Below are 22,524 nucleotides of genomic sequence, written 5' to 3'. Positions count from 1 at the left end.
TTTGTGTAAAAACTTGCAGTATGTTAACATCAAGAATATATTAAAATGCTGGAAATGACAGGACACAATTGAAAAACATAACTGTGCTTATCTGTTTCTTTTTTATTATTACTATTTTTTGCCCATATGGGGTATTTAAAGTGCCAACACAAGTTTTATTCCAGTACTAAACATCCCATTATTTCAGTTAGAACTCAGTTGGAATCTATGACCAATATTTTGTTACATGGTGAAGTCAAGTAGATGATAATTTCTAACCTGGGTTTTATAAAAGGTTGCAATTTGATATATCAAGCCTACAGTTAGGTGGATTAAGCAGCTTCCAAACAACAACATTCAGGTGGACAGGATAATGGAAAGCTTTTGGGAATATGTCAAATACCCTCTTCATCTCCTGACATATGTCAGGTGGTGATATTATTTCTGGTGGGATCACTGTACTTCTGCTTTATTAACCTGGAATAACCCTTGTATTTCTTATATTGGACCTGGAAGCACCTGGGTGTTTTAACCTCTCTTTAACTAAGGTAAAAATTGAGTGCTTATCCCTTCTGATGGGGGCTTAGCACCTTGCTGGACCCCTGCTCCTAGCACACAGTGAGGGGGAGGCAATTCCTTCCTACCAGTTGCTCCTGCACAAAGTGGAATGCAGTCTAGCCTAATGTTTGTTAGTCCATAATAGTCTGGCTAAGTGCTGTTTAGTGAAAAATATTGTGTGGTTTTGTATGGATAAACCGTCTCTGTCACTGCTAGTATTTGCTGTTGCAAACTGTTACTGCACAGCTCTGGGAGGGTTTGTCCAGTTTGCTGCTGATTTGTATGATGAGTGACAGCTTTGGACAAAATCCAAACCCTACATTAATGTTAATTTAAACTGATGTAAGTTAATGGAGAAGAAACAATAATCAGCAGTTAACAACTGTAGTAAGCTGTCCACTCTAGCCATAGGATTTTCATTTCAAAGATGTGTCATAGGCACTTGACATCACATGTTGTTTAGACAAAGGGAGTTTATTCTTTGCTGAGTTATACTTATGTTAAGGAAAAAAATGCAGAAGAGTTATGGGCTTGAAAGGGCTAAGAAAAAAATTAGAAAGGCTTTTTAACAGCTGTTCAACAGGGGGGTTTTTGTAACAGAAAATGAGAGGCTGTCATTTAAAAAGTTCTGAAAAAATATTCTGAATACTAATTTTAGTTTGAAATAAGCATGTAGCATCACAGTATTTTTTATGAAACTATAACTAAAGGAAGTTAATCACTGTATAACCTGTTCACCTGGTGCGTTTACTTACTTCTATTAATTAAATGTACTTTGTATTGTGTGCCCCATTTATTACATTCTGTGTCATATTTGCTGTGACCGCTGGGGAAGGGTTATGATAAAGTCAGAGGCAATGAAGATGGGTCCTCATCTAACAGGTGCTCCACTCCCTTTGTTCTTTGTATACACATATTCAAATCACCTAAGGCAGGGGACAGGATAGGACCTGTTAACTCATTGCTGATTTCCCTAGCAAATAAACCAGCAGCTGCAGGTCCAAGCCCTGGCTTAGTGCTGAGAGGGTGGCATTTGTGTGGGACAGGATGCTTTCATGGAGCCCTTTAGCCAACTTCTTTTGGGACTTACAGTGCAAAATATATTTTCTGCTTGTAGGTAAGATACAGTATGAATTATATTTGATTGTCATTGTGGAAATGTGAATTGGTTCTATTAGATGTATCTTTATAAATTTAAAGATGTTTCTGTTGTATTGTCAGATGTTTCATTTCAGGAAGGTAGCCTAAAAGCTTTGCCTCAGATAGTGGCACTTTGTTTTATGAGCGAAGCTAAAGTTTTAGCAGCTGAACAAAAATGAGTGCTGTACATAATCTCTATGTAAAACTTGGCATTGATTAATACACCTAATCTACATGTAAAACATGGGTATTGATTAAATACATACTATAACATTTTATTGAGTAACATATACATTGTGTGTTCTTTTTAACAAGTAAGGCTGGACAGGTTCTAAACCAAAGATTATACAGAAGCTGTTACACACTTGTTTAAAAATTTACTGAGACAGCACTGAAACATTATTTTTCACTTCTTTATTATTAATTCATTTATATGTAACATCTAAATGTGATTGGTATTGAAACTAAATTAAGCTTTTAGTCAGCTGAAGAATATCTCCCCATTAATAGTGTGTTTGTTTGGTGTCTGGGTGCAGTTTTTGTAAGTGTGCATTTGTTATCCATGCAATGGATAAAAAATAGATGTTCTATGTACTTTGACAGAAATATCCTGTGATCAAATGTTAGATAAGCTTATTTCTACAAACTACTGTAATTACCTTTTTCTATATTTAATTGTTTTTGTAAATGTCAACTGAGGAAGTACATAATATTATAAATTAAGTGCATCCTCTAATCCTTCATGTATAGGAATAACTTTTATATGCTTTGTGAACCTCACAGTTCTAGCTTATTATAGACTCACCTAGTTTCCTTGATTTTGAGCTCAATACTTCTTCAAGACTTTTGGCTTCATAATGATTGATGTTTTATATGACAATTATTGGATCTCTTCTTTAAAAATGAAAAATATTTGGTTGATAAAAAGTAGTGCTTTCATGCTTTATCTGCTTTACCACGTTATTGGATATTTTTCATTAAAATCTACGAGAGTTATTGTCATGCAAACAGAGTGCTTAGAGTACAGGTTTATTCACCATGAAGTCTTACATCCTTACCCAGATATACACATTTTCTAGCAAAGGAAATGTGCTGCCCATAGTTCATATCATGGTGAAATCAGGTGCATTGGAGACGACACAAAGACCACTGAAGGTACTGACCACAGTAAATGAAATTAAATCCTGTAACAAATCTCAGTGGAACTTTTTCTTGGGGAAAAATCCTAATTTAGGGAAGAATATTCCCAAATTTTCCGTTGAAATTACAGCTTTCCTGGGCATTTTGCACGAAGTTCAGGAGAGCTGAAGAGCTAAATGAACACTGGTGAAAAGCAGTTGAGAATCCAAACTCACTTTGACAAGGAGATGTGCATGTTAAATTCAGAGAATGCCAAAATCTCGCTAAGCAGGTTTCAGTTTATGCCATAAACTCAAAAGTTATGTCATAGTTTTTTATTTAAACTAAAACTGCAGCCCTTGTTTTATGTCAACAGCAGTTCTGTTGTGCTTGCTAATACTGGTGATAGCAATGTGAAATGGAAGCACAGCACAGATCACTGAGCCTCAAATGGAGGTCGTTATGGTACAGCCCTTACAATCATCATACAAAAGTTAGGTCTTGGAATTTCATCATCTTAGGGAAAAAAGTGTATTATATTTGTAAAGCAATAGGGATAGGCTTGAATTTTATGGAATTTGGGCCTGAAAAATATGAATTTAATATTAACTTTAATTCAAGGATTAGTCATAACAGTCCCCAGTTTAAATTAAAAATCAAAATTAGTCTAATACAAGTGAATCATAGAACCCTTTAGGTTGGGGAAGACCCTAAAGAGCATCAAGTCCAGCCATAAACCTAAAACTGCAAATTCCTCCATTAAAGCATGTTCCTGGGTGCCGTGTCTGCATCTTTGAAGTATCCCCAGGGAGATGACTCTTCCACTTCCCTGGGTGTCCCATTCTAATGCCTGACAACACTTTTGATGAAGAGGATAGCCCTCTCAATAAAGAATATTCCAGACTGCAGAAGACATGATCTCTGCTAAGACTGGAATATTTCCGTCACTGTAAAATAGTGCCATTGACAGAACACCATTATCTAATAACTTGCCCCAGTATCAGCCTGCCTTCTGCCTTGCCCTGCCAGCCATGGGGAAGCTCCTGTGGGATGTTGGCACTCCACAAAATCACCCCAGCAGAGCCAGAGAGAGCAACAAGAACTGGAGTTATCCAAAGCCACTCCTGAAGGAGCTGAGGGGAAAATGGGGTTTCTGCCCTCACCACCTCCAGTCCCAGCTAAAAGAATTTCCTTAATTGCAGATCAAAATGTCTTTCCAAGACACTACACAGAGCAAATTTTGTAAATCAGGTGGAACAAAGTTAATTTGCAGGTTTTATTCCAACAGGTTTTAGCTGCTACAAAAGTACATTTTCTAGCCCTGATTCTGTTTTCATTACTCTATTATGCTGTCACCTTCCATACTGGTGGTCCCAGTTATCCTGGTGCTCACAAGACCTGCTTAGGTTATGCTAAGTTTTTGCATGAACAGATCTGTGAGAAATATTATTTGTTTTCTATATTTTATGATTGTACTGCTTCTTTTACTGGCGTGTTGTCCAACAGCACAATCACCTATTGACAGCTAAATAAACCCAAAAATTGAACAGCATCATACATAAAGAATGAGTAAGTATATGGACAGATCTTTTAATTACAGATCTCTCTGTGTTTGAGAGATGTGTTTGACTTTATTCCAGTTGATCTAAAAATTGAAATGGGTGGTTATATAATTGGTAGGTTATATGAAATAGATCTCTAGCATTAAATATTTCATGAAGGATTCTACTGAGGAGTTACTATCTTTCTCTCTTTTTCAAGTGGACAACAGCAGTTTAAATCTGATTTGCAGTGTAATGTTGTCAGGGAGTATATTAACATCAGAGAAGTGTTAGAATGACCAACAAAATACTTCATGTGTCCTGTTAACCAGAGTCTAGCAAGCCTTGAAGAGTTGTGCAGTGTTAGAAAATTGCAAGAATAGCAGGCTACAAATACTGTTAGAAAGGGGTAGAGGAGCAGGTTTCAATTTGATGTGCATCATCTGGTTAAGGTTTTTCGTCTAGAAAGTTAAGCATGTAAACACCTCCATCCTATGTATCCTCCACTTAAGCCATTCTAGTTTTTTCTACACTCTTCCTCTTTTTTTAGCCTGTGCTCCTTCTATCTCAGCTGAGCCCCAGCCAGTCCTTTGCAAATTAAAGTCCATGCATCTTGAAGCCCTCTGTCTGCTTCCTCCTTAGCCCCATTAATGGGGGCTTGCCAGGCTTTCTGTCAAAGGATTTCACTGTCTTTTTGTATATTTCCCCGTTAGTATTCTGCAGTGTTTTCCTTTGGCTTCCCTGCCATGCCCTCAGAAATGCTGTAAGCTATCTTTAGCTGAGTGTAATATTGCTCAGCTTTATGAAAAGGGAAGCCAGCCACAAAATTACTTTTTTGGGGTAGATTCTGTACAGCACCGCTGGCTACCCATGAGCCAGTCCACTCACACTCCAGAGTACCTCTGACATTAATTACTGGCATTACTGCTGCATCTGTAACCACCACTCCCTTTTTGTGTCCCCACCCTCATCCCCAACAAGTTTGCTTTGCCATTACCTCATGGCAAACAACTGTGCACTGAAATTTGATGATTCTGACCCAAAGGACGTGTACAGATATCACATTATGCTGCTGAATTGATTTTTTTTTTCTGTACGTAACCTAGGAAATTAGACATAAATGAACCTTTAACAATTTCTGTCATAAAGAATAATGAGATGAAAGTAGGAAATGTAAGAAACAAAGTTAACTCTGTATTATATTAGTGAGCACAGTCATATATTTTTCATACATTGCTCCTTCTGCCCTTCCCTACCCACCCAGCTCTTTCCAGGTAGAAACACATTCCATGTACATCAGCTGGGAAGTTACTTTTTCATTATAGGTATTTGGAAGCCTGCCAAGAATCACAGAATCTCAGGTTTGAGGGACATCAAGGATCATCAAGTCCAACCAAAAATGATCATTAGCAGGAAAAGGATAGATGGTGCATGGTGAAAGTGTTGCATGTTAATCAGGGCAGTGCATTCTCAATCTTCAGTGTGTTCTTACACAGTAGCACATAGCTTACTTACATCACAGTTTTTACTTTTCTTGCTTATAAGAGGTTGCTTTTTTCCTAGGTTTTTTTTACCACTTGCAGTCACAAATCTGAACAATCAAACCTGCAACTAGAGTCAATTAGAGTTGCATCTTGAACATACCAAAATGTTTTTATATGTATTTTGAACAATTGTATCCTTTATATTTCAAATTGTTCATTCAAAATGAGTCTGTATTTTTGCTGTTAATTTTCTCTGGGCTTAAATTCTTCATTTCTAAAGTCCTATCAGTTAAAATGGTGTTGTGAGGTCCGTTCATTAATGTCAATTCTTTACATCATTGCTGTTCTCATGAGTGCCATGGAAGTTTATGTGAAAATCAATCACTTAGTTCCAAGACTAAAGCTTTAATAGTGTTCTATAAATATGTCTTAGGCCAGCACAAGGAAAAATTATTTTAAAAAATGTATGGGAATGACAGTGATTAACCAAGGAGTGGCCTTTTTGCACTGTGATAGAGACAAAATTCTTGGAAAACAGAATTAATCATATGGCTGCAAATTTCACTTTTGTGCATATCAACAGCAGGGCTTAATTCTGGCAATTTCCTAAGGCTGGAATACTTGAATTTTGCAAGCTTTATATTGTTTCTTGAATTTAGTCTTCCAAGTACAGAGCAGTCAGCAATAATAATCATATATAGTTTTAGTCAGAATTCATGAAAGTGCTGCTTGTCAGATTTTCAGTCAGTTTCTTAGTATAACTGGTAGGGTATCTAAGAAGCCCCTCTGCAGCCAAACCAACCCAGAAAAAGTCATAAAAACTGAGTTTACAATCCAAGACTGTTAGACAGTGTAAGACCTAGAAATATGAAATATTTTAAAGGGAATATATTTTATACATTAAGGTAAATATACATTATCTCATTTTTCTCAGACTTTCATCAGTAAAAGATCCTTCCTTTGGCTTTTTGTGCAATATGAGGCTAGAGCTCTGTAGTTAGATGCACCTTCACCGAGGTCAATGAGCTCTTGCCCTTTTTGTATTTAAAATCTGAATTATAACCAGGCATAAAAATGTAAGTTTTAGCCTAGAGAGTTTTTTCACTGTGAGAATTTCTCATTTGAGTTTTCTGAGGTTTCCATTTGTGTTTTGGGTTTGTTTATTCGTTTATTCTTTCATTTTTATGCAGGTATTTGTTCTGCCTTAAAATTGACAGTACCATCTCATACCATCCATGGTATTGAGGGACAACCACTTCATCTTTCTGTTGACTACAATTTCAATGCTACAGCTTCTGAAATCCAGATAATTTGGCTTTTTGAGAGGTCACAAAGTAATCCAAAATACTTGCTTGGCTCTGTAAATCAAAGAGTAGTTCCAGACTTGGAATACCAGCACAAGTTTACCCTTATGCCACCGAATGCATCTTTGAGGATTAACCCATTGCATCTCAGTGATGAGGGCAATTACATTGTAAAAGTCAATGTCCGTGGAAATGGGACCATAGCTGCAAGTCAAAAGATTCAAGTAGCTGTTGATGGTAAGTTAGTAAAAGATAGTATCTTCATTTTGAAAATAAAATTACAAAAGTTTTGAAGTCCTGGTTTTTAGTATCCAGTTGCAATGGAGTCTCAATTAATGAAACCATACATGAATAAATGCATACAAGTAAGCTATGTTTTTTTCTACTGCTACTGGAGGGAATACAAAGAAAATCAATATATTGATTGAGGTTTCTATATCATAAGTAAAAACCTGAAGAGGCATAGAAACATTTAAGATCATATTAGACATTAGACAAAAAATAAGATTTCATAAATTTCTGCTGTGCTATCACGAGGATGCATTGAATTTCAAATAGTCTTTTTCCCTGAACAACTTTACCTCCTGTAACAGAGGAGCCATTGACTTTTGCTGGTGGCTATAGTCTGTAAAAGAAGAAAAGATGTCCAGATCTGAATTCATAAGTTTACTAAATTTCCCTCTTTAGACTCTGCTCTTTGTATTGGAGACTTAAAAAAACATGGAAAAGAATTATCTAAAAGGATGACAAGAGACTTCTGTAATTTCTGGATTATACAGAAGGAATCCTGTAACTGAAGGGTTCAGGGTTGGGAGGAATGAGATGAACGGCATCTTGAGGTGACAAAGTTGTAGCTGCCATTTAACTCCCAAACCCATCCCAATCTGCAGACATCCTCATGACAGGTTGCCCAGATTTCAGGGGTGCCCAGTGTGGGCAAAGCTGTGGGCAGTCATGCTGAGAGCTCACACACGATGGGCCGTGTCATACTTTGTGCTCTTTTCATTTCTGTGGACTCAGTGACTTGTATATGAGGCAAGAGGCCATGGTACACATGACTGAAGCCTTTATCCTATTACCAGTGATATAAACAGTCTGGTTTTATTTATGTCCCATAACAATTCTTAACAGTCACCCGCTGAGAATATGGCCTTCTTTTTTAACCTTTAAGTGCATTTAAGAGATAAAATTTAAAATATTAGCAATTTCCAGAGAGAATGATGATTGCTATTTGAATCACCTTGACCATGAAGATTGTAATATAATGGCTTGACACTTTAACAACTCTTCATATCTCTTTATTTTACAGTTCCAGTCACAAAGCCAACTGTACATACTGAACCATCCTCAGGAGTAGTGGAGTATGTAGGGAATATTACCCTAAAATGTATTGTGGATAGAGGTACAAGGGTAGCTTACCAGTGGATGAAAAATGGGAAGCGTCTTCATGCTGGCCCTAATTATATATTTTCATCAAACAATGCTACACTTCTAATTGTTCCTGCAGTAAAAGAAGACATTGGCAATTACAGCTGTCTAGTATCTAACCCTGTCAGTGCAATGGAAAGTGAGATAATTGCACCAACCATATATTGTGAGTATATGAAATATTCATTATTATCTTTGTATGGATGATTTTGCTGGAAGGAGTGCCTCCAAATATGAAAACAGGCAGAAAACAATGGAGTCAACATTGTATGTGAGCTTGCATTCAAAATGAGCTTGTTTGTAATAGCTCTAACATAAGACAGGATCATAAAATTATTTAGCGCTGTGTAGTTGTAAAGATCAGTCTCAACTGCAGAATTCAAATGGAAGCTTCAAAATTTCCACAGATTTCTTCAGATGTGACTCAAAGGAAAAAAATAATGAGATGATTATACATGAAAATATTGTTATAAATGAAGACACCAAATAGTATCAAAAAGCTAAGCACAGGAAGTGCCAGGCTGAAGAACTGGTATTAGTGGGTTTCCTCAAGATCATTTCAAGTCCAGTCTTTTTTAGTACTTCCATTAAAGGCACCAGAAAGAAGATAGGGAGTATGTCAATGGAGTTAATTTACAACATTAAATAGGAGAACTGAATGACTTTGACAGAGTAATAGAGCTGGGATGAGATTTGCTAGTAAAAAACTAAATGGGCATGCCCTTTCAGAGAATAAAAAACATGAACTTCTGCTGATAAGATCGAGATTGATTAGAAAATAATCAAGGCAGTGACCCTAGGTGATTGAGCTGCCACAAGATATCTATGAACTGACAGCATGATTCAGGCATGAGAAAGACATATTTAATTCTAGGGGAGTGGGAAATGTATTTCCAACCAGGAAACAAAGAAAATGCTAATGGCACACAGAAGATAACACCACATGTGCAATACTTCATGCTGTCCCTGCAGATCCCAGAACGCTGATCTTGAACTGGAAAGAAAGAAAGGAATGGAGAAGAGACACAGAGACCTCAGTCAGGCTTAGCAAAATTAGAGCTGAAAGTTATTGCATTCCACATCAAATGGGAAACATGAGGGAGCAAGAAGAGTTGCATAAAGACCATTTTTGACAGAAGAATAAACCATAAGGTAGCCAGGTATTTTGACTGGAAATGAAGGCACCTGAGAAACTAATTGTGTTGGAGGAAACAAAAGATTTATTTAATCACCGTTCAACAATTATACAATAAAACTTAGAGCCTTCTCATTTTGGTTCATGTCAGGAATTTCCAGTGCATCCTCAGTTTTCAAATAGCACATGCTACACGTATGTCATCTGCCATGCTCTAATCCTCATGTCCTCAGGGGTCAAATTATCCTTCTCAGAGGAGAGCTGAAATTTGAAAGGCCAGGACCTACTTTGCCACCAGTTCTATTCAGATATAGCCAGTTTACCCCATGGCCCAGTCTGGAAGGGACACTGCAAGGACTGGAACTGAATTCCTGTCCAGCCAAGGGCTGGTGCCCATTCCTGCTTGCCCCAGGCTCTGACAGCTGGTAGGCAGCCCATGCTCAACTTGTTATGATTGCACAACCAACATATTCAGAACCTACATCTCTTACATCTTTACCGCTTATATTTTCCTCCTCCTCCTTTCATCTCCTTAGATTTCTGATTGTCTATTCTGCTAGTTGTTCAGAGGTTTTTGTTATAACTTGGAAGAATTCATTGGATAAGGGGATGACTTCCATCTAAAGTATTGGGGGAGGGGGTGGTCTCTACACTGCACCAGGAGAAGAGAAAAGGACTGCCTAAATTAGCAAAGATTACGAGGACATTGTTAGATATGAGCTGATATAAGCTTATGTGTAGCTTATAAAATTGACAGCAGTGCAGACTTGAAGATGAAGAAGCAGTTGCAGAGTCCTAAACAGGGCAAATATTAATTGAGCTTCCATCTCATTAGACAGAGGAATCATGATAAACAAGGAAATAACCAGCACTGATAGAGCTTTAACTTATCATTACTGTAATTTAAAAAAAAAAAATCAATCACATTCTTTCCTCAAGGTAGCACATTTTTATATGCCAGCTTTTGTAAAGTCCCAATCTCAGCTCACTTATGTGCTTAAAGTGATAAGAATGACACCTGAAGGTGTATGAATGCAGCTCCTCTACTAGGTTTCTCACTTTTATGAGCTGGGAATTGGCTTTATAAAGGTCTGTCTTCAAAGAGTACCTACACAGAACATGGGACATTGCGTCCAGCCTGACAGCCCCTTCCCATGCAATGAGGTCAGGTCAGGCTAGAAAAGCATCTGCTACCCTTGCTACCTTTCAGACAGCTCTGTTTGCACAGCTCGTGTGAGATTTGAATTTCAGACCTGTTACACATGAGATTGTCTCCAAAGCACTGATGGGACTGGCAGGTGTCTGGGAGACTCTCTGACAATGTGTGTGCCCTTCAGTCCCAGCTCTGGTACTGCTTCCCCCCTTCTTCCCACTCAAATACTTGCATTTTTCAGTAAATTTGAAAAATCTGTCTAAGTTCTAAACTAGAAACCTGGTTTTGACCTACTGTTTACCAGAATTTTAAAATCTCAAAGTTATTTATGTGTCAATATTTCTTGAATCTTTTGCTGTTTAAATGGTTGTGATATACAGCTTTATCAAAAACCTTGAGATTCACTTTTTCTCTATGTGTGTAAATATTATTGTATATGTATTTTCTGAATGTCCTTCATCAGAACTGAGGGTTTGCTTTGTGCATAATGCAAAATCTGAAAAAAGGTATTAAGAGCAAACAACACAATGCTGAAAGACTTCAAATACCTGCAGTATTCTCTATATCCAAGTCAGTGCTGGGAGTTGGGGTCTTACTTCCTGAGCTATATGAAGTCACCTAATTTGGTTCAGACTGTGCCTGCAGAAGTCCTTTGTCTCCCAGCTCCCAGTTGTCAATAACAATCCAGAACAGGCCCCAGGATCTCTCTCTGCCATATGTCATTGCTGTGGGGGAGTTACTGGAGGTGATAAAGAAAAGGTCGCTCACGGTAAATACCTGCCATCTGCTTGGAAACTGCACTAGTTTCGTAGTGATGGGAGCAATTGGAACTATTCCCATGGAGCAGTAAATTGTTACTCAGAAAGATTGATTTATTCTTTTACACATCATTTAGTTAACTGGTTTTACTGAGACGAGGCAGTCTTCTATAGAGAGCAATAATGGAAAGGGAAAATAGAGCTGGGGGATCCATGAAGGCTATCATTGTGGATTGTTACTGAGTAGGAAAAGTGGTTTTTAATTCATGTCTTATTAATATTATCCTGCTTCTCCATTAGTTATGATGATAATGCAGCCTGGAACATGTCTATTGCAATCATGTGACTCAGAAACAAATTATTTCAAGACTGGAAGAAGCTGCTGTCCTGTAGGCTGCAGCAGACACTGTTGTACTGTGTTGACGGAGTTGAACTCAACAGACTAAGTGGAATTTTCTTCCTCAAGTCTTCCAAAAGATAGAATATACTTAGTACTTGTGAGAGAATGGTTAATTGCCTACTTTTCAGAATCATCCTTGAAGCTGTGTAAAACTGTCAGTTACCCATTGTTTAGGGACCTTGATGTTCACAATGTCCAGGAGAGGCAAAATATTGCTCCGGGCGAAGCAGAAGGGTTACCCAATCCTTGTGTTGACTTCAGCAAAGAATGTCACTTTTCAGATTTTGCCAAGATTTGGCTATTTCTTAAGATAACCCCTCTGGTTTTTTACAATTTACTTCCCCAGCCAGTGTGTGTGAGTGTTTGTATAATGATTTCTTTCAACTTGCAGCTTCCATTAAAATATAGTTATCGGTGTTATCTCTTTATGCTGCACAATTATGATACTGATAGAAGAGCAGAACTCAGTTCCAATTATTTTGCAGACTGTGGCAAACCACCCACTACAGTGAGGAGACATGGAAACCAGTCAGCTATTCTTACCAATAATCCCTGCTAACACATATCAGTGTCATATTACCTGTGAAAATAAAATATAATTCTCCTAAGAAGGGAGAATTGGATTGGAAGAACCATTGAATTGCTCTGAAAAGTAAAAAAAAGTATGCTCCTGCCTATACATAGTTTGTGAGGGGCTTTAATTCTTTTATGAAAAACATCAAAGGCCAGTACATCCCTTCTCCTTTCAGATCTGAAAAAAGGGAAGTAAATACCTGTAAGAGGTGAGCCACTGTGAAAAGCTCCCCTTCCACAGAAACATGCAGCCCAAGTGAGTCCAGCCAAGCCAAAAGAGTGGGGTATAGGTCTGTACTTCACAGAAATGGTCATTACAGGATCACTGGCTTTATTGGCTCTTGGATACAATAAAGCAAGTACTCAGGAACTGCAGAGCCTGTGAGGAAGCAGCCCATCATCTAGAACTTAAAGAAAAGCCATGATTCTTCAGAGTGGCCACTGTAATGTAGGTGGGAGTAGCACTAATTCATGCTGAAGTGAATTTGTGTTGCATTTCTCAAGAAAATATTATGCATGATGTTGGCCATTCCTTAAAATGAGACTGGAAAAGGCTTACCTCTAGGAAATAAATAATGAAAATTAAAAGATTGACGAGTTTATGTTGTGAAATATGGATATTTACTTAAAAGTGAACTAAATTGAGGTCATACATGGTGGTCTATAGTCTCTTGTGTAAGCCTGAACAGAAAAAAACACAGAGGTGCACACAAAATGGCCTGGTTTGTGCTATGTGCTTGTGGCTTAGGTGTTCTTTAAGAATAAATGAGTCTCATAAAAAAAGGCAAGCAGTAAATAGAAGTGTGTATTAGAGAACATTCTAACATGGTCCTGAATTTCCTGGTGGGAAATAAAGTCTGAAATATACAAGTGTGCAGCTTCATGTAGCAGGGATTTTCCCATTTAAACCCAGCTACATTATCTTAATTCTCGCAGACAACCACAGGAAGGTGGAAATTTTACTAGATTCCACTGTCTGCAATGGGCACAGTAGTGTGCCTGTTTTGTGTTACACCATTGTGTATGAGGTAGCTTTACTGATCTTCAGGGATGCTACCAAAAGGATACTCTGTATATTTTCTTCTTTTGCTCTGTCATATTAGGTCTGCACATTTCTGATTATTCATGCAAGTCCTCAGGGAGTCAACAACATTAAAATGATTAGGGATTTTTGGTTTTGTTTTTTTAATGAGAAAAAGTTATTTAATGAGGCACACTTCAATTATTATATTCTCTACATAAATTTCTATACTTAAATAACTGTAAAAATAATTCTAAAGTGTAAAGATATAAAAGCCCCAATGAACTGAAATGTTCAAGTAAAAACAGTATGAGAAATATTCTTATAAAATTTAAGTATATTGTTTCTCTTCTCATTTTCCTATGCAGATTGCACTAAAAATACTCATCTGCTCAATATTTTGAGTAATGAACACATGACTTTAGAACAACATATGCTTCTTCTAATTATGTTCAGAAAAGCAACTTGCAGTGCAAGAACTTGCTCTTGAAAAAAGCATAATTACAGTAGTAATTATTTAAGTATTTTAAATTATTTAATTATTTAAAATATTATTTAGTATTACAAACCTACTAAAATAGGGGGAAAGTTAAAGTTTATTCTAGCAGTCATTTATGGAAAAATTTTTCTGAATTTATCTAAAGCACACCCCACTCAATATTATACCTGTAAGTTAGTTTCCTAAATAATTTTTACACTGTAAATTATTGCACTGAAGGTAACATTGCAAGGCAAATTTGTTCACTTTTAAATTTGTTGGGAAATTACTTATGCCATTAAGTTTGGCATTGAAGTAGAAATCAAATATGCTCCTGAAGACATGCTCCTTTACTTCATAGACATCAAACTGATTTCAGTTTTCATTCTTTTTATCATACTGAGAAATACATAGACCCATATTTTTTCCTTAAACAGCAATTAGACCAGTATTAAGTGGGTGTAGCCTGAGCTAAGCCTAGCACAGATCCAGTTATTGAACTGAAAGCCTTTTCATTGAAATGACTGAATGCCAGCCATTCTAAAGTCTAACTTAAATATTCTAACTTTAGAGATACGCTTCTGATTAATTTTTAATTATATACTTTGATTTTCATTTTCTCACTGTATTTCCCTTTTTTTCACAATGCAGATGGACCTTATGGACTTAGAGTCAAATCAGACAAAGGTCTGAATATAGGGGCAGTGTTTACAGTGGACATGGGGCAAGTTGTACTGTTTGACTGCTCAGCAGATTCAAATCCACCAAATACTTATTCATGGATTCAAAGGGATGACAATACCACTCAAGTAATCAAATATGGACCCCATCTGGAAGTTGTATCTGATAAAGTGGCCCAGAAGACAATGGATTACATGTGCTGTGCTTTCAATAATGTGACTGGGAAACGAGATGAAACTCACTTCACAGTTGTTGTTACATCTGTAGGTAAGAATGTAACTTTACTGCTGTAAAGTGTAACCTCTGAGTGGATGCCCCAGAAAAAGGAAGTCGTTCTTAGAATATGTGTTGAAATTTAGGTCTTGCTAAGAATATGGTAAAGGGGCTTTTGGACATTCTGTGGGATAAGGTTTTACTTGCTGTATCGCACAGCTTGGAACACAACCCACTAAGACACTGAAATTTTGTGGGATTTTATTACAATGTTCGTGTAAACTATTTCCTTGTCCTATTTATGAATCTCTGGATTGATTGCTGGGTTCTGAAGAACACATACCTTCATTGCTCCTACAGTATAACCTCAGCTCCTGTATGATTGTGTTCAATAGCAACAAAGCAGCTTTTCAGAAAATTTCCAGAAGCATAGAGCAAAGAACAAGATATCAAGGAGGTCTGATGTCTCTTCTCAATACAGATGGATACAAGTATTTTCAGATAAGGAACATATGCTATTAATGTTCAGCAAGAATTACTAGATGGCCTGTTAGAAAATTTAACAAAGCAATTTCGCGTGGGCTGAGCAAAGAGCTAACAAATTTGTTAGTCTGGTAAACAAGGAGATAAGTCCATGATTCAGACTATTTACTGATTCATCATGAATCCAGGGCTTTCAGTATGCTGGGAGGAATACAGGTTGCAATTTCATAGTAAGAATACCACACTCAAAAACTAAATATTGTGGTTACTAGTGAAAGAAAATGCAACCAGAACCGTGTGTTTATAGAAATAAACATGACATTTCTCCAGGAAGTTCATGTAATATTTATCTAAGATTTCCTTTCAAAGGCCAAAAAGGAGGGAAGACTCCACAGCTTCATGGTTGATTGCACTTAAAATAGTAGATTTCCTAATTACAGATATTTTACTTACGTCTTATTAAAACATTTTATCTAGTGTATTTAAAAATAGGAGAAGATCTTTGCCCCCCTCTGGAGTGATTTTCTTTTAGATGAGTGTTTATTCAAATAGCACTAAATGGAGATGTCAAGGCTACACTTTGCAGAGCAGCACTGACTGATTCTAAGAGGTATGAATTCACACACAGTTCATTCTCAGTGATGCTGCTCAGGCTAAATTCACATTGCAAGTGAATAAACATAGTAAGCAAAGACTATGAAAATTGTCCATATTCCTTTTCCTTACCCGCATAATCCTACAGATACAGAGGCTGGACTATGGCATTCAAAATACCAGAAACCCCACTTTCAGTAGCAAGAGGAACACTGATGTTTCAGAAGACCTTATACAACTTCCCCATGGGACAGAAACTCACCTATATGGTGCTATAGACAGCTGCCTAATTAATCCTAAAAATTATCTAGGAAACAATTATTTTAATAAGTTATAGTTATATCAATAGTTGCACTAAGTTGTTACCCATTTTCAGCCAAGATTCTAAAATAGGATGAGGTATCTCACGTATACCTGTCATTGCTCACTTTTCAGGGTTAGTCAGCTTGAGTGTGTTAAATGCATGCAGAGAGCATGTCTTTGTTTTCTGCACTGATATATCTATGGAGATGTGATTTAATGAGTCTACATTTGAAATTACTCACTTTAAGGAACAATTTTAAGGACTCATCTGATTCTCCAGCATTTGGGCTTTTTCTTCCTAAGGAAAGCAGTATACCAAAGGACTATTTCAAAAATTGGTGAAATTGTAGTGATTTATTTTCATGTATCTTTAGGACACATCTGTCTAGAAATCCTCATATTTAGTCTTCATGAAAACCACTGTGCATGTAGCCAGCACAATGCCAGTGAATTACATGGAGGTCTAAGCAGATGTAAGCAGCCCTCTGCACAAGAGTTCATCCAAACATATCCAGCTAAATAATACATATTTTAATCATAGTAATAAATCTGGCACTAGCAAATATGCAACATTAATTTACCTTTGTGGATTGTGGCTTGTCCTTTAATTACATGAATTCTGCACAATTCAGAGCAAAAGGAGGAAATTAAGAGTGCACAAGAAAATATGTCTGGCATTTCCTAACTTTCACATTCTTGTTTTGCAAATTCATTACAAATGTTTTCCATGTGCATGTGTTGTATCAGAATATCCTGCTGGAATAGTCCTGCTAATGCATATCCCAGCAAAAGACTTGAGCAAAGGAAAGAAATATTTTGAAAATATTTAGATACAAATACAAACAACATGGTGGAGTCCCCATCCTTGGAGGTGTTTAAGGAAAGACTGGACATAGAACTTAATGCCAGGTTGATCTTTGGTCATAGGTTAGACTTAATGGTCTTAGAGGTCTTTTCCAGCCAACTGACTCTCTGATTCTTTGATAATTTATTGGTTTCAGATGTGGTTTGATAAATAACCAGACTGTCAATGATCTAAAAATCTTTACAAAAAGTCAAATGGATCTTTTGTCTTCTTCTACTTTATAGCTCCCATATACTAGGAGGATTTCCCTCCAATCTAGCACAAGTCGCTCTCTCACTCTCTTTTTTGGTAGTTCAGTGTCTCTATACCTCAAGTTATAATATGCATTTTCCTTTTTTGATGCTGTAATTTGTGGCTTACATTTACTGACTTCCATTTAGCTCCAGGGACTAATCTGCTTTGAAGTCTTTTCTGATATGCATATTGTTGCTTTTTCAGTTCAGGAAATCTGTGGGGAAAAATAAATATTACCCATTCACAAGACCCAAATATTGCATCTGATTTGTATCTATATGCAGGTTTACTAGTTTCAGAATAATTATAAAATATGCATTTTTCAGTGTCATTGTAGCACATTGTAAGGAACAAGAAACTAAATACAGTACATCTTTTTTGTCACAGGGTTGGAAAAGTTGGCCCAGAAAGGAAAATCTTTGTCTTCTCTTGCAGTAATAACAGGAATTTCATTATTTTTGATCCTAGCTATGGCCTTTTTATTCCTATGGAAAAGGTATCAGCCACATAAAGGTATGTAAAAGTTAAGCACTGTCCAGCTCTTCTTTTGGACCCTTGAAGCAAAAAGAATAATTTTTTTTCTTCTTTTCAGTGATACAACAGAAGTTACAGAGCAGGTAAAAAAACAATTTATCTTACATCTAAAAGTACTTTCCATCCAGAGAGTTGCATTTTATTGTATTAATTTTCTTTCCATGGCTTATGACGTCAAACTGAGAAACATGTTTATGTTTTCTAGGGCAGAGGCTGATTACAGAAAGGCACAGGCATTTTCAGGTAATGCTAATGAAATAAATGTGAGCATAAGGTCAAAGTCCATTCCTGAAAAAGAAAAATAGCATCACAAAATACAGATAAAAAATAAAAGGAAAAGAAGAAAAGTGTGTTTTTATGTTGGGTTGCACACCTCTATGATAGCTCAATTAAGATCAGACCTAAATGAGAAGTCAGCATGGGTTTAGCTCATGTCTGGAGCTCATAGCAGTATGTACCGTTGTCTTGAATTCTACCTATCAATCCCAGTATTCTGGGATTGGAACACCTCTATTCCACTGTTGTCACTAATATGACTTAAATCAGTGTTATTGTGGGATAGCAGTAAGAGGTGATACACCATGGGAGGATTACAACTTAAAATGTTCATGGCATCAGTTGTTATCAAAATCATGAGTTAATGACATTGCAGTATACATATATAACCTTCTATCATATTCTGTACTGCCTTTCTCTGTGTTATCAGGACCCAGAGTGGTTTTTTCACTGCCTCTTTTCCCTCCACAATGCTTCCCACCTGGTCCTAGGCAGGAGACGCCAGAGACGCCAGCTATCCTCTGGAAAGATATCACTTTTATTCCTATTCCTTTCTACCAAAGCATCAAAGCAGACCATAAACTGCTACATGTACAAGTAGAGGGAAGTATATGAAGCTTAGGAGGGTAAGACATTTACCTGAGCACAGAAGGTCCATCAAAGTCATAGCAAAGGATAGAAATTCATCATTGTTTGTAGTGCTGCAACCTTTGATGTGGAATGATGCCCAAGAGACAACCAAGAGCCTCACATCTCCTGGACAGTGAGAGGGGAGACTAACTACACCTAAATATACCTAAATACAAGGTGTATCTGAAGTACCAAATAATAATGGGACATCTATAGGTACCATGTTCTCTTTTATTATTCTCAGAATTGTAAAACATTCTGGTGGTACTGCTTCACTACACTGTAGATATATCGAGTTTATTTATTCAGCCTCTTTTCTATGGGAAATGAAAGTAAATTGGCCAATTTAGCCTTCCAGAATAGAGAGTATGAATGTCTCTACCAAAATTGTTGCTGAGGTTAGCAAGAGGCTCCTCACTTGGTCCAAGGTGTGGGAAATCACCAAGTACTAAGCACCAGCTCTGCAGCTGTCCTGCCTCACTCCACACCAGTTTAGGAGCTCAGCAGGGAAGTGCTCTAAAGCAGATCACACAAGTATTTGGGTGTTTTAAAAATTAGGGCAAAATACCTTGCCAGTCATTATTTGACAGTTTCATATTACATCTCTTTTTTTAAATCTTTGTTCTAACTTTAGGACATGAAAGTGCTTTGGATGATTTTGGGATATATGAGTTCATCTCTTTTCCAGATCTTACCAGTGGCTCTAGGGTATGTGATTTTACATCATAAACAGACAGTTTCTCTTCTATTTCTCTAGGTATACTAAATATGTGTACCAGAATCCTTCTGTAGGTTTGCTTCTGTTGCTTTTTATGGATGTGTGCATGACACCATATTCATGGCTGTTGTTCACACAGTACTTGCTCTTTCTTTCCTGTGTTACTAGTTCAGTACTTCATAATCAACATAATGAAGTAAGGAATAACCAAGCTCTAAAGACAGCAATCTCCATTCAACTACCCTTATTATTATTAAAAGAATAATAAAAGAATATTAATGATATTGGGTAGTTTAGTAGCACTGAACAACTTGTGTCACACAGGGAAGCATACTATTGGGATGCCACTTTCTCCCTTCACCCTAATATTTCTGCTCATACAACATTCAGCCCTGGCAGTGCAGAAAAGGTCTCAGGGAGTTATTTAAAGTGTAGATGTAAGGTAAGTTTCGGCTGTATTTCACAAAAATTATTTGGTTGTAGGGTAGGAGTTAAGCACAGGAATTTTGCTAGCAGAAAAGAAATCCTGCAACATTTGCTGCTTCCTTGCACTGTCTTTGCTGACATTACTGCATAGCAGTTGGAGACCATTCTGATATGGTGTAAAAGGACAAAAAAAGATCAGAAACAGGGCCACAAAATTTAGGGACAATGGTAAAACTGTGAGGAAAGAAAAGAAAGACTTTGCTTTTGCTAGGGAAAATTGTCAGCAATGTAATCTTGTAACTTTGGAGAGCATCAATCTGGTTAGATAAGGGAGAGCTCTTAAAGCATGGTCACAAGGTCACATTGTCACACCTAATTTGTTTTTATGATTAGTACTCATAATACATGATGTCAAAAACCAGTTATAGATTAATTTCTATTCTCTGATGGAGTTAGATGTTTGAAATATACATTTATAGGGCTAAAGTGCTACTGCAAATGTTAGTGGAGAGGACAGACTTTTACAGCAGCAGAGATAAAAGACTTTTAGAAAACAGAGCAGCTGAACTGCTTCTGCCACAGTTTGTGCCAGTAAGGGGCTTATTAAGTTTAGAGATCAGGCCCTAGATCATCACAGCCTTAAGCACACTGCAATATTATTTTATTACTAAAGAGGGTATATTTAGATTAAATAAATACTTTACTTGTGAGGATGGTGAGGCAACTGAAAGTTGTCTCAGTTACAGGTGCCTCATCCTGGAAGTGTTCAGAGTCAGATTGGATTGTGAGCAACCTGGTCTAGTGAAAGATGTCCCTGCCTGTGGCAGAGGGGTTGGAACTGGATGATCATTAGGGACTTCCAACCCAGACCTTCTATGATCCTATATCCCTTAAGCTGATCATATCACAACATCACATTCTTGCAGGATCAGGGCCTTAGTAGGTCAGGAGGGAGAGAGCAGTGACAAGAACAACAGGATGGATGTACAAGCAATGAAATCTAGTATAATTTCCAGTAAAATTTCAAGAAACAGGAGAAACTCCCCCGTTTATGTTCAGCTACTATACTTACCTGTATAGCATTACAGGTAAAGTCAGCATTTGATCCACTGATTCATTTTAGTCAGCAGAGAAAGGGGAAAATAAGAAAGTGTAGGTAATGAAGAACTGGAGGTTGGGTATAGGCAGAAAGACTGATAATTCCTTATGGATGTAGAGTCTAGGTTTAATCTGTTGTCATGACATAAGAGGACATTAATATACTTAACATGCTGAACAATCAATATTACTTGGTTTATGGAAATTCCATGCATTTGTCTCTCTTTGACAGGCCAGTGGGAACTTTATGCTGAATCCAAGCCCTGAATATTTACTGCTTTTTTACTGTCTGTTCTCCTGCTTTGCTCTTTATTAAATGTTCCTTTCTTGACTTGTGGTACATTGATATAAAGCATTTGCAGTATTAAATGCAAAAGCTGCATCCTAAATCTTTAAAGGGGCTAAATGAATTCAAAACTAATACTTGCCTTACTATTAATGTGACAAGAACTTACTGAAAATTAAATGTAAACTAGCAGAGATTTCCTGTTCAATCCACAAGCAAAATTTTGGTGAAAATTCTAAAAATTACAAGTTACATTAACAGTTTAATTTCTGTTGAATCTTTTCATATTTGTACTTACAGTAGGAATACACTTTGTTGGTTTTAGGTTTCAAGCCAATCTGTTCCTGGCCCTGACTTTGTTGCAGGCCAGGATATGCTAAGTACGGTTTATGAAGTTATTCAGCACATTCCTGAGCAGCCAGAACAAGACCACCAACAGTAAGTTACAGACTGTGTTCACTCACGTGGTAGCTCAAAGACAAATACTTTTGCATCCAGAACAATTTACATTTTGGTAGCTGTTTTTTGATTCCACTGAGAGAATTATGGAAGGAAAGATAAAAGCTACCTTAATTCCTCCACCATTTCCTGTCCAATCCCCATCTTTTCCTCAAGGCTCCATTACGTTGTTTCATTACACCAGTTTTGTCAAAGTGTAAAAAACAAAAGGTGAGATCTTCAAACACAGCTTCAAATTAAAATTCCCACTGAATTTAATAGGACACTGAAACATCAGCACTTCCTACTGAATAGGTTAAATATTCAATCAAAGCAGTTTAATTGGTAGCATGGCCTCCAGACCTCTCAGCCATGTGCCAAGTAAAGTTAGAGCAGGGGTTTTTGCAATGTTGAAACTGGCCAGTTGAATAATAATCAGTGGTTGTTAAAATAGTCACTGAAATGCTAACAGACATACTTAAGTAAGCAATGTCTCTCTAGCAAAAGAATTCTTGTGTGGTACCCTGGCTGGGAACTCCACAGACACACTTGCTGAGTTCAGTACCAGGAAGGCCACAGCACGTTGTGCTTATGCCTCATAGACCTGATTTTGTTCAAATCATCTCCTGTATATCACTTCCTAGCATAAGGGTGAATACACTAAAGTCTTTGTA

The 22,524-nt window shown here is 37.1% G+C and overlaps 1 protein-coding gene across 1 annotated transcript; it reads left to right on the top strand.

Moving 5' to 3' along the window:
• Positions 1 to 1,568: 1,568 nt before the first annotated feature.
• HEPACAM2 (HEPACAM family member 2) lies at positions 1,569 to 21,854 on the top strand. Its single transcript, XM_030943312.1, has 9 exons — positions 1,569 to 1,654; positions 7,012 to 7,362; positions 8,435 to 8,719; positions 14,723 to 15,019; positions 17,832 to 17,957; positions 18,037 to 18,061; positions 18,184 to 18,221; positions 19,519 to 19,592; positions 21,738 to 21,854. The coding sequence occupies exons 1-9, from the start codon at positions 1,585 to 1,587 to the stop codon at positions 21,852 to 21,854; spliced, it is 1,383 nt and encodes a 460-aa protein (XP_030799172.1). The 5' UTR covers positions 1,569 to 1,584.
• Positions 21,855 to 22,524: the final 670 nt, after the last annotated feature.

Source organism: Camarhynchus parvulus, chromosome 2 (assembly GCF_901933205.1).
Source record: "Camarhynchus parvulus chromosome 2, STF_HiC, whole genome shotgun sequence".
In the NCBI taxonomy this organism is placed as follows: domain Eukaryota; kingdom Metazoa; phylum Chordata; class Aves; order Passeriformes; family Thraupidae; genus Camarhynchus; species Camarhynchus parvulus.
Note: the sequence above shows the minus strand (reverse complement) of the source record. Positions and strands in the feature narration are given on the sequence as shown.

Bases quoted from the DNA above. Each gene is read 5' to 3' on its own strand.
- HEPACAM2 (XM_030943312.1), top strand. From the start codon at position 1,585: ATGCTTTCATGGAGCCCTTTAGCCAACTTCTTTTGGGACTTACAGTGC. The intron at 1,655-7,011 runs GTAAGATACAGT...ATTTTTATGCAG, and splicing joins AATATATTTTCTGCTTGTAG to GTATTTGTTCTGCCTTAAAA. The intron at 15,020-17,831 runs GTAAGAATGTAA...TTTTTGTCACAG, and splicing joins AGTTGTTGTTACATCTGTAG to GGTTGGAAAAGTTGGCCCAG.